At 42.2% G+C, this 16,358-nt stretch overlaps 1 protein-coding gene across 9 annotated transcripts in view; it reads right to left on the bottom strand.

Moving 5' to 3' along the window:
* Positions 1-264: 264 nt before the first annotated feature.
* Positions 265-16,358, bottom strand: part of MRPL9 (mitochondrial ribosomal protein L9) — a 25,444-nt gene continuing 9,350 nt past the window's right edge. For 2 of the 9 annotated variants that reach the window (XM_085023088.1, XM_085023092.1), the window contains 7 exons: positions 12,645-12,746; positions 11,996-12,079; positions 10,036-11,878; positions 9,567-9,704; positions 7,907-8,031; positions 1,482-1,790; positions 265-846 (listed from right to left, as the gene is read on the bottom strand). In XM_085023088.1, the coding sequence (XP_084879214.1) occupies positions 11,744-11,878; positions 11,996-12,079; positions 12,645-12,746 (321 nt within the window). In that variant the 3' untranslated portion in view covers positions 265-846; positions 1,482-1,790; positions 7,907-8,031; positions 9,567-9,704; positions 10,036-11,743. Of the gene's footprint in view, positions 847-1,481; positions 1,791-7,906; positions 11,879-11,995; positions 12,080-12,644; positions 12,747-16,358 lie in introns of all 9 variants that reach the window. The other 7 variants (XM_085023086.1, XM_085023091.1, XM_085023085.1 and 4 more) reach the window with 5 other exon arrangements.

Raw genomic sequence — 16,358 nt, 5'->3', positions numbered from 1 at the left:
GTAAACTCTCCCACTTCTCTCATAATCTGAAGAGACCTGAACCATCTGGGCATTCCATAGACGATCACAATACTCTATGATGACATCGTGGTAAGCGCACAGGATGAGCAAGAAATAGCAAGACCACTGGGGTCCTTGACAGGATCAACATTCTTCAAATGGTGGCATAAAAACCCTACAAATACTCAGGTGACGCAGCCTGCTTGTCAACCCAGGTCCCAAAGTCAATGGTGCCGCAGAAAGAAGAAGAAAGAGACACAGAAATACAGTGGGGATCAGGGGGCTACCGCCTTCCAGACGCAATAGCAACCCTCTGAGCCGACTCATGGTTTTTATTTACTATTTTCTACTTCCTTGTACATGCAGGGGATACATCGGTATTTCTCTTCAAACAGATTGGAAGCAAGATATGCTAGGACAGCCATTCCTCAGCACATGAAGTAATCATAAATGCTTTAGCCCTCCCAGGCCGTCATTTGTTGTTTGCTTCAAGCCATCTATGGCCTCTCCCAAAAATCCCCCAAGGCTCCAGTCCTGAGAATGTCAGAGCTGATGGTTTTCCATCAGCAACATCAATGCTTCAGCAATCTTGTTTTCAAAATGCCATTCTTTGATGTTACCTCAAGGGTCATGAGAGTCACAAGACTCTGTATAGACTGACCTTCTACAGCCACTCTATGGCGCCAGTCTTTTCTTTCCATTCTTTGTCATGTTGCATATTCATACCTCCAACGTCTCCCCCTTTTTAAAATTTTTATGATTCTTATTTATTAATCATATTGGCAAGTGCTATAGTGGCTAATTGCTGTTGTCGTCCATTGATTTCTGTTGTAATTCGTCTCCAGACTGTATAGAAACAAAAAAAACAGACATATGAATATGAACATAAAGCCCCATAGTACCGCCAGTGGTCTTTAAGTGAGGAATGGGATTTAGTTGTGATAAACCATCAGCCACAGCCTCCAGAACGTTAGATCCTTGAAGTAAATGTAACTTCTGAAAGAAAGTTTCCATAATCTCATTTCGTATATTATTAATATCAATTGACAAGTTCCCTTGATTTAATAAATGTTGTTTTACTTTATCCCAATTAAAGGATGATTTGTTATACTGGTGAGGAGTCACACAAAATGAAGTAATATTCCATTCACATTTAAGTCTTATTTGTTTTTGTAAACTATTCACTTATCTCCCAACAAAATTACCACCTGCTGTAAATCTGCCATTATAGCCACAAATAACGTAGCTGCATTTAAAGGGTAATGATGATCTCTCACCAGTTTTTCCCCTTCTATAGTGAGCTTTTTTATTTGCCCCCATGTTGGTGTTTTACTATTACTCGTTTGAGGCAATGGTATTGACTTTTTCTCTTGTGACGAATAAACTGACATTTATTTCAAGGCATGTACTGGAGGCTCCCTGACTGGATCTAGACTCATCCAATTTCTTTCTTTTTTCTTTTCTTTTTTTTGTCTTTTTACCTTTTCTGGGGCCGCTCCTGCAGCATATGGAGTTCCCAGGCTAGGGGTCTAATCAGAGCTCTAGCCACCGGTCTATACCAGAGCCACAGCAACACGGGATCAAGCCACGTCTGCAACCTACATCACAGGTCACGGCAACTCCAGATCCCTAACCCAATGAGCAAGGCCAGGGATCGAAACCGCAACCTCATGGTTTCTAGTCGGATTCGTTAACGACTGCGCCACGACGGGAACTCCTAGACTCATCCAATCTCTTTTCTTTCCATTCTTCGATATTTCTTCTGGTAACCCAGTGAAGTTGTCCATTCTCTGTAAGGATAAGAGCAAAACCTCATCTCTTTTTTACTCTGTATCCCTCAAGCCATTCTCCCTTTTCATTTCTCTAAAATACAGGGGTGTAATCATCAATATCAGCAGAAGGATTATATCTAACCCACTGTCTTGTGACTCAAAATGATGCATTATAGGTGGTTTATCATTAAATCCTCTTATATCCAAAAAATTTAAGGTGAATAATGCTTGTGCTAGAATTTCCCTGGGCATAAGGCCTATATTCCCCTTTTTGTTTAAAAATAATATTTTTTTAGCATTTTATGAGCTCTTTCTATAATGGCTTGACCCTGAGGATTATAAGGTATCGCAGTGACATGCTGAATATTCCAGTCCTGAAAGAATTTATTTAAAGCCAAACTAGTATATGCAGGACCATTATCTGTTTTTATAGTTGATGGAGTACCCATACCGGAAAAGGCCTGCAATAAATGTGCTTTGACATCTTTAACTGCTTCTCCTGTATGGGAGGAGGCAAAACTAACATTTGAGTAAGTATCTACTGATACATGTACACATCCCATTCTACCAAATGGGGGAACATGCATTAACATCCATCTGCCAAATATCATTTGATTGGATTCCTCATGGATTAAGAGTGTCAACATGGGTAACAGGGTGTGTTAGAGTCCATTCAGGACAGGCAGCAACAACGTCTCTAGCTTGCTGGCGAGAAATATCAAATTTTTGCATCAGTCCCTTAGTATTGATATGAGTTAGTTGGTGATATTCATATGGAGAAGAGCACCTAATTAATTTATCAATCTGTGCATTTCCTTGCATAGTAGGACCTGGCAACAGGGAATGGGACTGTACATGTGAAATATAAAGGGGAAAATTTCTATGTTGAATAATTTGTTGTAATATGTTAAACAAAACAAAAATGGGTTTAAGAGTGTTTTCAGGTAATGACATGGTCTCAATATTCCTTGTTACTCTTACAGCATATAATGAATCAGAAATAATATTAAGGGGTGAATTCACATCCTGTAGAACATTAATAATAGCGTCCAACTCAGCCTACTGTACTGACTGATATGATGAGACCTGTATCTTCGTAGTAGGTCCCGTATATCCTGCTTTGAACTCTTTATTGGCATCAGTAAAGTAAATTGGGGCATTAGCAATAGGGCTTTGCTTTGTATTAACAGGTATTATCCATTCATGTTTACTAAAAAATTATATTATTGGATTTTTAGGATAATGTGGATGTAATTTACCAACATACTCAGCTAAGGCAATCTGCCAATCCATACTTTCTTTCTTTTCTTTTCTTTTTTGTCTTTTTGCCTTTTCTAGGGCCGCTCCAGCGGCATATGGAGGTTCCCAGGCTAGGGGTCGAATCGGAGCTGTTTCTGCCGGCCTACGCCAGAGCCACAGCAACGCAGGATCCGAGCCGCGTCTGCAAATTACACCACAGCTCACGGCAACGCCGGATCGTTAACCCACTGAGCGAGGCCAGGGACTGAACTGGCAACCTCATGGTTCCTAGTCGGATTCATTAACCACTGAGCCACAACGGGAACTCCTGCCAATCCATACTTTCTACAAAAAGTTGTTGTATTTGGCTGTTCAAAGGAACTATAATTTCTGAAGGGTCATATCCTGAAATTTGTTTACAACGAGTTCTTCCTTTAGATATTATTTGAGAAACAAGCATAAGATAAGTGGTTATGGTTTTCTTAGGTGTATGGGTTAGATATTAACATTCTAATGGACCCTATCTTACCACAAGACGGCAGTAGAATTTTTCATCGGTAATATTATTAAAGAAACTGTTTTTTCTGGAGTAATTCAAACAATGTGTCTTCCTTGAAAGGCCTCATTAACAAGTTATAGTTGTTCCTTAGCTAGTTCAGTTAATTCTCTAGGGCTGTTTAAATCAGGATCCCCATTCAAAGTTGAAATAAATGCGTCAATTGATAGTTAGGTATATCAAGTGAAGGATGCAACCAATTAATATCTCCTAATGATTTTTGAAAATCATTTAAGGTTTTTAAGTGTTCTATTCGTATCTGAATTTTTTGTGGTTTATAATTTCTCTTTCCATTAGATAACCCAAGTAAGTATAAGGAACATCACATTGAAGTTTATGTGGTGCTGTCTTAAGCCCATATGATATTAATTCCTCTTCTGTCCTCAAAAAAACTTTATGCAATATTTCTTTGTCAGGGTGCACCAATAAAATATCGTCCATATAATGAACAATATAAGCCTCAGGAAATTGTTTTCAAATATTGTGTAAAAGCCTTGCAACAAAATTGACACAATGTAGGACTATTCATCATTCCTTGGGGCAAAACTTTCCAAACACATCTCTTGACAGGTTCTTTATTATTAATAGAAGGAATTGTAAAGGCAAATCATGTAATATCATCAGGATGTAATGGAACAGTATAGAAACAATCTTTTAAATCCATAATAATAATAGGCCATGATTCAGGAATCGTGGCAGGTGATGGCAATCCAGGTTGTAATGCACCCATAGGTTCCATAATAGCATTTATTTTTCTGAGGTCTGTCAACATCTGCCATTTACCATTTTTCTTTCTTTCTTTTTTTTTGTCTTTTTGCCTTTTCTAGGGCCGTTCCTGGGAAATATGAAGGTTCCCAGGCTAGGGGTCTAATCAGAGCTGTAGCCACCAGCCTCCACCACAGCAATGACCACGTCTGCAACCTACACCACAGCTCATGGCAATGCCGGATCTTTACCCACTGAGCAAAGCCAGGGATTGAACCCACAACACCATTTTTCTTTTTAATAACAAAAACCGGAGAATTCCAAGGGCTACTTGTTTCTTCTGTATGTCCAAGTTCATGCTGTTCTTTGACTAATTCCTGAAGAGCTAACAATTTAACTTTAGAGAGGGGCCACCATTTGGTCCAAATAGGCTCATCAGTTTTCCATTTAAGCTGCAATGCTGTAGTCTTAACAATGGCCCCTATGAAAAAACCGATCTCTTTTGTAAAGGATCATAACCCATGTTGGCCATAATATTTTTGGCTTGTTGAGACAGAGTTGGGATAGTCACATAAGCTCCCCATTGCATTAGCAAATCTCTTCCCCACAAATTTATTGGGATGTCAGCAATCAAAGGCTGTAAGGTCCCTATCTGTCCATCCAGTCCTACACATTGCATATGTAGGACATTGCATATGTTTTGCATGGTCCCTACTCCAGTTAATATAATGGGTACCGACTCGGTACTCCAGTTAGACGGCCAATGTTTAGTGGATATAACTGAAACATCAGCACCAGTATCTATTAGGCCTTCAAATCTTCATCCATTTATAGTAAGAGAAAGGACTGGACTTTAATCAGACACGAAAGTTTGCCAAAAAACTTGTTTTCCTGTACTCCCCAAAACTCCTTGTCTTTGAATGGGAGATTGTTGAGTCTTAATGTAAGGTAAGAGTAATAATTGAGCAATATGATCTCCTTTATTTTTTTAATTTTAATTTTCTTTTTTTTTGTCTTTTTGCCTTTTCTAGGGCTGCTCCCGCTGCATATGGAGATTCCCAGGCTAGGGGTCTAATTGGAGCCGTAGCCACCAGCCTACGCCAGAGCCACAGCAACTTGGGATCCGAGCCGTGTCTGTAACCTACACCACAGCTCACAGCAACGCCGGATCATTAACCCACTGAGCAAGGCCAGGGATCGAACCCGCAACCTCATGGTTCCTAGTCAGATTTGTTAACCACTGCGCCACAATGGGAATTCCACTATCTCCTTTATTAATTTGATAAGGTATATTCATTTTTATCATTAATAAAATTTTACCGTGATCATCTTCATCTATTATTCCCAATAGTACCTCAACTCCCTTATAGTTAAACTACTTTGTCCCAGGAGTAATCCAACACTACCTCGGGGGTATATAGGTCCCTTTATTCCTGTGGGTATCTTATAAATGCCCATAGAAGGCATTAGAAGTATATTGTCAATAACAGAAATATCTAGGGCCATGCCACCTGTTGTTGTGGGCAATAAGTGGGATATTGTGAGAAGAGGGGATTGGCTGGTGTTTGATTGGAGTTCGGGCTGCTCTGAGGGTACACAAAAGGAACAGCGTTCCAAGTTTGATTTTGGCTCATATTGTTTTGGGGGCCTTGAGCAGGACCCCTCTTCCAGTTTCCCAACCGCTGGGAACCATCCTTATGAAATTTAGAACGACATTGATTAGCCCAATGATTACCTTTTTAACAACAGGGACATAATCCGGGAGATCAAGAATTATCCTTATTACTATTTATAACCGGTTTCACAGAAGGCCTATAATTATTAGAGCGAGGAGATTGTTTACAATTTGTAAATTGTAAATGTCCCTTCTTTCCGCAATTAAAACATTTAGTATTGGAATTATTTTTACTTTGTATTCCTGCTATAGCTTGGCAAGCAATTGCATTTTATACGGTTCTGAGCCAATATCATGACAAGCTTTTTTTGTCTTTCTTTTGTTGTTGTTGCTATTTCTTGGGCTGCTCCCGCGGCATATGGAGATTCCCAGGCTATGGGTTGAATCGGAGCTGTAGCCACTGGCCTACGCCAGAGCCACAGCAACGCAGGATCCGAGCCGCGTCTGCAACCTACACCACAGCTCACGGCAACGCCAGATCCTTAACCCACTGAGCAAGGGCAGGGACCGAACCCGCAACCTCATGGTTCCTAGTCGGATTCGTTAACCACTGCGCCATGACGGGAACTCCATGACAAGCTTTAATATATTCTTCTAAAGGTTTTCCTTCTGCTTTAAGGGGCTGCAATACCTTCTGACATTCCAAGATAGCATTGTCAAAAGCCAACATTTTCATTAATAGCTCCCTCAGATCTGGATTGGCTACAGTTTTTTGAAGTTTGTCTGTTAATCTAGCTATAAAGTCAGTATATGGCTCCCCATGGGATTGCCTAATGTTAACAGCTGAAGGGGTGGTTTGTCCAGGTGGACTAACCTTCTCCCAAGCCCACTGACACACATAACGAACCTGAACAATTATGTTATCATCAAATTGTAATTGATTCTGAATTCCTGTATATTCCCCAGTCCCCATTAATTGTTCCGTAATGATATTAACAGGTGGATTGGCCGTGGCGTTGCGCCCAACTATTTGTGTAGCTTCGTCTTGCCACCAAGTCTTAAACTGTAAAAATTCTGAAGTAGTTAAACAGGTCCAGGCAATCATTTCCCAATCATAAGAAATTATACGTTCGGACGGGGCCAATGCTTGTAGAAGTGCAACGGTATAGGGAGAATTACATCCATGTTGCGCATAGGCTTGTTTAATTTCTTTTATAGTCTTAAAAGACAATGGCTCATAATCATATTGAATGCCACCCTGAGGAAATTGAGGATTGGGGGTATTCTCTGTGCCTGTACAGGAAGCACCAATGCATCAAGGTCTCCTTCCCTTCTTGCTTGTAAAATAGCTTTTTGAAAGCTAGACAAATGAGGATTCTTGTTAGGTATAGTAACAGAGGTCAAAAATGTTCCATGGTCCCAAGGGACATTAGGATCAATTGGTGGAGTTTCTGTTTTTAAATTACGAGGCTCTGGCCACGGAGTAGGGGGCTGTGAAACAGGAGAAAATGATGCTGGCGGAGCAGGGAAGGCGTGAGTACCATAAGGTTTATGTTTAGTATTCAGCAAATTGACCTTCTTTACTTCCTTTATCAATATTTTCATAAATATGAGATTTAATACTGTCATCTTGATCCTCATTTACTGCTGAATGCTCTTGAAAATCTTCTTTCTCAGAATCAGAAGAATCAGAATTTTCAGATTGTAAAGGGGCTACCATAGTCTGTATTAAGTTACATAAGGACCAAACACTCAGAGGAATGGACTCTCCACAATGATAAGCACGGCACAAACAGGGCATCACCTCTTTCCCTTTCTCTACGCTCAGGGTCTCCTTTTCAGGATCCAACCAGTAGCAATGTTTAGGAATCGCATCAAATAATTCTCTAAAGTTTTCATCTTTCACTTTCACACCCGAGCTACGTAATAAAGTTTTCAGTAAAATAATATAATCTGCATGTTTAGAAGGAGATTGCCCCATTGTTACCCTGATTAAAAAATCCACGGGGGTGTACTCACCTCCAGGTACTTTCCCCGTCCGTCGCCTTTTCAGCAGGAATTCCCCGCATCTGCTCGCACCTTTTCAATAGTCTCGCAGACTCTAAGCCGCTTCAGGTCCCTGTTTGGGCGCCACTTGATGAAGCCTGCTCGTCAACCCAGGTCCCAAAGTCAATGGTGCCGCAGAAAGAAGAAGAAAGAGACACAGAAATACAGTGGGGATCAGGGGGCTACCGCCTTCCAGACGCAATAGCAACCCTCTGAGCCGACTCATGGTTTTTATTTACTATTTTCGACTTCCTTGTACATGCAGGGGATACATCGGTATTTCTCTTCAAACAGATTGGAAGCAAGATATGCTAGGACAGCCATTCCTCAGCACATGAAGTAATCATAAATGCTTTAGCCCTCCCAGGCTGTCATTTGTTGTTTGCTTCAAGCCATCTATGGCCTCTCCCAAAAATCCCCCAAGGCTCCAGTCCTGAGAATGTCAGAGCTGATGGTTTTCCATCAGCAACATCAATGCTTCAGCAATCTTGTTTTCAAGATGCCATTCTTTGATGTTGTTCTCATTCGTTTTGCCTCAAGGGTCATGAGGGTCACAAGACTCTGTATAGACTGACCTTCTACAGCCACTCTATGGCGCCAGTCTTTTCTTTCCATTCTTTGTCATGTCACATATTCATGCCTCTAACACTCAGAGAAAATTTTATTTATTTTTGTCTTTATGCCATTTCTTGGGCCGCTCCCACGGCATATGGAGGTTCCCAGGCTAGAGGTCTAATTGGAGCTGTAGCTGCCAGCCTACGCCACAGCCACAGCAACGCGGGATCCAAGCCGCGTCTGCGACCTACACCACAGCTCACGGCAACGCTGGATCATTAACCCACTGAGCAAGGGCAGGGATCGAACCCACAACTTCATGGTTCCTAGTCGGATTCGTTAACCACTGCTCCACAACGGGAACTCCAGAGAAATTTTTAGAGATTCAGTGGTTTGGACAATGCTAGGACATTCCCTCCAAAGGAGAAATTTTACACCACACACTTGTCACCACTAAGAGGGAGCACAGTGAGGTCTCCAGATAGTGTATTCTCCATTTGGGAATACTGTTCTGACTCATATATTGGGTGACACAAAAGATAGTGAGGCCTAGAGCAGCAAAGACTATGTGGTAGGTCCATGGCACAGCAGAAACAAATATGACTAGGAACCACGAGGTGGCGGATTTGATCCCTAGCCTCACTCAGTGGGTTAAGGATCCGTGGTGTAGGTCGCAGATGCAGCTTGGATCCTGAGTTGCTGTGGCTATGGCACAGGCTGGCGGCTGCAGCTCCAATTTGACCCCTAGCCTGGGAACCTCCATATGCCACAGGTGCGGCCCTGAAAAGCCAAAAAAAGAAAAGACTATGCGGGCAGTAGGTCCAGACTGTGGTACAAATGTCCCTGCTGCTTGGTCCACAAGATACCCTATTGTATGAGAGGTGTCAGTAATGGGAAAAGATGCCACATGCTGTTTAGGACAAGCCTCGACAGGAAGTCACACATAGACCCCTAATTTGCTTGAGCAAGGCCATGTCTTCTGAAAGAGTATTATACACCTTTCAAAAGAAAGTTAAAAATAAATAAAAAAGCTCCTGCTGTGCTACTGAGTCCTAATTGAAACAAAGTGCTTGCTTACCCATAGGACATCAAGTGATCATGCAGCCAGAATGCCTATTATGACTGGGGTTCTGTCAGACCCAAGTCATAAGGCTAGATGGGTCATCAACAATGCTTCATAAGATGAGTGACACATATAGCACTGGGCACAGCTGCACTGGAAGGTAAATGTAAGCTGCTTAAAGAGGTGACCAGACCCAGAACTGCACTGCTGCTGCTTTCAGTTCACACTGATAGAACCACATGGAGTGGTTCCCAGGTGGTCAGTGTGGGGCCACTTACCTCAATGTGGTACATACCTCTGCCCAGCCATCTTAGCTTGAGCTCCCCCGTGACTGAGACCTTCGTTGAGACAGCATCAGCATCAAATTCTCTCTCTACCTAATCCTGTTTCCTTCACTCCCCAACTGGTGTTAACCTAGAGGACTCCCCCCCAGTAACCTTCCTGCACCCAAATCTCCAACTCAGTCATTTTGCCAGGAACTTACCTTATGATGAGTATTTAATTACTTTTTGAGATCAGCTGCATGGATTGTTGCGCCTGTTGCTCAGACAATTTCAGAGAGCTTCATCATGGTGTTATGGAAAGATGCTGTATTAAAGGAGCTTTCCATTTCAAGGACAGCAGGGATGGCAAATTTCAAACACCAGTGCTAGAACTGAGTTGTGGAGTTCTGGCAAGTGTGAGGTCAGATACAGGTTTTAATGCAGCTACTGAAGACAGAACTCTCATTAGCAGGGACGGCTTCATGTGAATGAAAGCAGTTAATTTGCTTGGCAAGGTAGGTGGGCTCAAATAGGATGACAGAAACCAATCTCACTGAGCTTTGGAAATGATGGCAAGAGTCAATTATCTCATCTTCAACCTTCCCAAACTGCAAAATCTCACACATCTAAATGGCTCTGGCATAATCCACTTGTCAACAGTTGGTCTTTTTTCCAGGAATGGACCTTGAATTTATGCAGAACTATTTACTTGTCTCATCTCCTATTCAATAATTATACAATGACTAGCTCCGTATCTTAACCTTGGTCTGGAAACCAAGGTATTTTCTTTTTCAAAATTTTAGGAGCTGGTTCAAGAAACTAAACAAGAGTTCCCTTTTTAAGCTTCTTCCATTCCAGCTTCATTTTCGCCAACAATTATCCTAAGGCTTTTTTTTTTCCCTCCCTGGACTCGCAGCATGTGGAAAAGTTCCCAGGCCAGGGATTGAATCTTTTGTTATAGCACTGACCTGAGCCACAGCAGTGACAACACTGGATCCTTAACCCACTGTGCCACCAGGGAACGCCTCGATTACCCTTAGGCCTTATTCAGATCTCCTTAGAAGAGTAGAACACATTGTATTCATCATCTGCATTGATGACTTTATTAGTATACCTAATGGGAATGTAATTTTTTTTTTGTCTTTTTAGGGCTGCACACATGGCACATGGACGTTCCCAGGCTAGAGGTTGAATTGGAGCTACAGCTGCCAGCATACGCCATACCAACAGCAATGCAGGATCCGAGCCGTGTCCATGACCTACACCACAGCTCACAGTAACACCGGATCCTTAATCCACTGAGCAAGGCCAGGGATCAAACCCATGTCCTCATGGAGGCCAGGTGGGTTTCTTACCACTAAGCTACAATGGGAACTCCAGAATATAAGTTTTAAGACCAAAGGCATCAGCTGTTTGAGTAACCTTAGCAACTGTGGACTGCAGCCTGTAAATGTACTCTCTTTTCCTTTTTAGCAGCAAACCCCAGTGGCTTAAGAGGACATCCACTTGGGAGTCCTGTCCCCAGTCTACTCAAGTCCAGTAAACAACACCTAAAAATAACACAACCTCTTTATTTTTTCTTGAGATACAAATGTTCAGTTTGGATGATGAGAATGAGCCAGCTTTACCATTTGTTCCAATGAATTCCAATGGATGAAGAGGCTATGTAGGATCTAAACTCTTTTAGTCTATTAATATTCAGTTTATCAAACTTCTGGAGTAGGACTGCCCCGATAAGGTCAGATGTGATAACCAACCACTGAAGATGAAGACTGCAAATATGGACAATTCACAGTCTAATCCACTGTCCCCACATGCTGTCTAAAATTCCGTACTTGGTAAGAGCTGGCAGTGATATCACAGGGCTGGCCCATTTCTGCTCCGCCATTCCTCTGATTCTGCGTCACTGTTTTTGAGGTGAGAAGAGGTTCAGATCATCTGGGAGCTGGTGGGGACATCTCCCTTGGCAGCCTGCTGGGCTAACCAGTACTTGTATCTTTTGGTCTTGGGCCTCTCAAAGTTCACCACAGACATAGGTACCCTCACAGTGTCAAGTCCATTTACCTGTACACAAAACAACAGGAATCCTCGGATCAGTTAGGCAGATAAAAACTACCACTACCCAGTTCTAGTGGATTTCCACCCAGGGAGGGAAAAGGAGACAGTATGTGAAACACTCACCGTCACCTCACACCAGTACTCGCCCCTCTGTGTGATGGGCTCTTCTGGTAACTTTAACGCATGTGGGGCAACCACAACACCAAGCTGGGGAAAAAAAAAAAAATCACAGCCGAAAGGAGCTGTTTACATGGCTGCCACTCTAGGCAACCTCATATATATATATATATGTACACACACACACACACATACACACACACATGATTCTAGATTTTCCTGTACAGGAATGAATAAAACTGGGGAGTCTTCCCTGGCTGATCCCATGGGAAGGCACAAACCTCCATGGATAGTGGCAAAGAAATTCAGTCCTACTTCTCAGAAAGGGAGGTGGATTCTCAAAGAGAAACAGGGTTTGAGATCAAAACCACACTCCATCCACAAAAGTAAGAATTCTCCAATGAGTCACATTTCCACAGGTTTTCCCCAGCTAGAGAAAAACGATACCACCATCTTCTCCTCTCAGTCTTCAAATTCTATGTGACCACCCTTGGTCCTTAGTATCCCCCTCCCACATGCCTACAAATCAATGATGAGAGCGTCCCTTAACTCCAGCTGGATGATCACACCTTTTCTAACAGAGGGATCGCTAACAGACCTCCTTCCCAGGGGTAGCTTTCGCCCTCCGGGGTTTAGTGGTGTTGGGAATACTCACATTTCTGAGGAAGTGGCGGGCAACTATTTCAGGGTTTAGCTCCCATTTGACATTGTTCTTCATCCCTACCTCCAAGTGACATCTTCTCAGAAATTTCACTGTCTGAGATGAAGCATATAGAGGATAGGTTAGAGTTGGAATCAAAGGAGAGGAAACACATTAGTAAGAGGGCAAGAGGCACAAAGTCTGAGAGTTCAGGAAAAGCACAATTTCTGCCTGATGCCAAGACAGGTGCAATGATGAATGGATACAACATTCTTATCGTCTCAAGGTTGATATAATGGAGAGATGTTATAGCGATACTCTGGAGGGGAATGCTGCCTACACCTGGCTGTTCCTAAGTAAGAAGAAACAGGTCATGCTCATCAATAAGGGCCATTGCTGGCAGATCTCAGGATGGAATGATTCTCATAGACTGTTTTACCCCATTATTCTGGCCCTTCTATCCCATTCCTCCACTACTAATGATCCCTCCCTGCTTACAGAATGAAGTATAAATTCACTAGAGGAGGATTCAAGATACTTTGTAAACCTCACCCCAACCCATTTTGAGTCATATATATCTTAATATAAGCCCTCTGTTTTTTAGCTAGATTGGTCTATGGTCTACTTTCTATTTTAAAATATGCTTCAATCAAGGTAACAGCTCACACCAGTCAGAAAGTCTATCATCAGAAAGCACACAATGTTGGCAAGGATGTGGAGAAAAGGGAATCCTCGTACACTGCTGGTGGAGTGTAAATCTGTGCAGCCCTTGTGGGAAACAGTATGGAGGTTTCTCAAAAAATTAAAAATAGAACTACCATATTACTTAGCAATTCCACTCCTGGGTATATAACTAAAAAACCAAAAACACGAATTTGAAAAGATTCATGTACCCTGGGAGGACGGGATTAAGATGGCGGAATAGAAGAACTGGAGCTCAACTTCTCTCCTAAAAACAACAAAATTCACAACTAAAGACTGAGCGCTCTTCACCAAAATGGACCGGAAACCTTAAAAAAGATACCCTACTCCAGAAGAAAAAGAGGAGGCCACATCAAGAGGTAGGAGGGGCGATTTCATGATATAAACAACCCCATACCTCCTGGGTGGGAAGCTCCACAGACTGGAAACTAACTGGTTCACAGACTCACCTACAGGAGTGAGAGTTCTGAGCCCCACATCAAACCCTCACATGTGGGGATCCGGCACTGGGAGAGGGAGCCCTGCAGCATCTGGCACTGAAGGCCAGTGGGGCTTGTGCACAGGAGCTCACGGGACTAGGGGAAATGGAGACCCCATTCTTAAAAGGCGCACACAGACTTTCACGTGCACTGAGTCCCAGGGCAAAGCAAAGTCTCCAAGGGAATCTGGGTCGAACCTGACTGCAGTTCTTGGAGGACATCCTGGGAAAACAGGGGTGAACATGGCTTGTTGTGAGGGAAGGACACTGAAAGCAAAGCTCTCAGGAATATTCAGCAGCAGTGCCTTTCTCTGTAGGTGGCCACTTTGGGAAAATCTGGCCCCACCCATCAGCCAGCTGCTGAGAAGCCCCAGGGCAAACAACAACCCAGGTGGGATGACAGCCCCACCCCTCAGTAAACAGGCTACCTAAAGACCCCTCAGGCACACAGCTGCCTCTAATCCCATCCAGAGACTAAGCCCCACCCACCAGAGGGATTAGAATTGGCTCCACCTACCAGGGGGCAGGCATCAGCCCCTCCCATCAGGAAGCCTACACCAAGCCCCCCATACCGACTTCAGCCACAGGGGGGCAGACATCAGAAGTAAGAGAGGCTACAACTCTATTATTTGTAAGGTCACCACACCAAAAACCTATAAAAATGAAAAGACAGAGGACTATAACTCAGATGAGGGAGAAAGGAAAAACCCCAGAAAAACAGCTAAGCCATGAGGAGATTCTCAGCCTCCAGGAAAAAGACTTTAGACTGTTGATGCTGAAGATGATGCAAGACATTGGAAATAAACTGGAGGCAAAGATGGATAACTTACAGGAAACACTGACCAAAGAGATACAGGATATAAAACTTAAATAAGAAGAGATGCAAAATACAATAACTGAAATAAAAAATTCACTAGAAGCAGCTAACAGCAGAATACAGGAGGCAGAAGAACGAATAAGCGAGGTGGAGGACAGATTAGCAGAAATTACGGATGCAGAACAGAAAAGAGAAAAAAGATTGAAAACAAATGAAGAGAGTCTCAGAGAACTCTGGGAAAACGTGAAATGCACCAACATCCGTATTATAGGGATGCCAGAAGGAGAAAAGAGAGAGAAGGAGACAGAAAAAATATTCCAAGAGATAATAGCTGAAAACTTTCCTAACATGGGGAAGGAGTCACTCACTCAAATCCAGGAAGCACAACGAGTACCATATAAAATAAACCCAAGGAGGAACACCCCGAGACACATAATAATCAAACTGACCAAAATTAAAGACAAAGAGAAAATCTTGAAAGCAGCTAGGGAAAAGAAACAAATAACATACAAGGGAACCCTGATGAGGCTATCGGCAGATTTTTCAAGAGAAACTCTGCAGGCCAGAAGGGAGTGGCATGATATACTCAACGTGATGAAAGGAAAAAACCTCCAACCAAGATTACTCTATCCAGCAAGGCTCTCGTTCAGATTTGAAGGAGAAATCAAAACCTTCACAGATAAGCAAAAGCTGAGAGAATTCAGCAACACTAAACCAGCCTTAAAAATAAATACTAAAGGATCTTCTATAGGCAGAAAAGAACAAGAGAAGAAGGAAAGGAAAAAGAGCAGCAAAAACAAATCCGAAGTAATTAATAAAATGGCAATAAGAACATACATATCAATAATTACCTTAAATGTGAATGGACTAAACGCCCCAGCGAAAAGACATAGACTGGCTGAATGGATACAAAAACAAGACCCATATATATGCTGTCTTCAAGAGACCCACCTCACTTCTAGAGACACATACAAATTGAAAGGGAGAGGATGGAAGAAAATATTTCATGCAAACGGGGATCAAAAGAAAGCTGGAGTAGCAATACTCACATCAGACAAAATAGACTTTAAAATGAAGAATATTTTAAGGGACAAAGAAGGACATTACCTAATGATCAAAGGATCAATCCAAGATGATATAACAATTTTAAATATCTACACACCCAACCATATATAAGACAACTGCTAACAACCTTAAAAGGACAAATCGACAATAACACAATCATAGTGGGGGACTTTAACACCCCACTTACAGCAATGGACAGATCATCCAGACAGAAAAGCAGTAAGGAAACACAGACCCTGAATGAAGCATTAGACCAGATGGACTTAATAGATATTTATAGGACATCCCATCCAAAAGCAACCGAATACACATTCTTCTCAAGTCCACACGGAACAGTCTCTAAGACTGATCACATCCTGGGCTACAAATCCAACCTCAGTAACTTTAAGAAAATTGAAATCATATCAAGCATCTTTTCCAACCACAACGCTATACGACTGGAAATCAACAAGAAAAAAAACACAAAACACGTGGAGACTCAACAACATGCTACTAAACAACCAATGGATCACTGAAGAAATCAAAGAGGAAATTTAAAAGTACCTAGAAGCAAATGACAACGAAGATATGACACTCCAAAACCTATGGGATGCAGCAAAAGCTGTTCTAAGAGGAAAGTTTATAGCAATACAAGCCCACCTCAAGAAACAAGAAAAAGCCCAAATAA

This window comes from Sus scrofa, chromosome 4 (assembly GCF_054392235.1).
Source record: "Sus scrofa isolate SSC_HxYL_T2T_F1_AM1 chromosome 4, Sscrofa_HxYL_maternal_Yorkshire_Landrace_v2.0, whole genome shotgun sequence".
Taxonomy (NCBI): domain Eukaryota; kingdom Metazoa; phylum Chordata; class Mammalia; order Artiodactyla; family Suidae; genus Sus; species Sus scrofa.
This window is presented reverse-complemented; position numbering and strand designations above follow the sequence as displayed.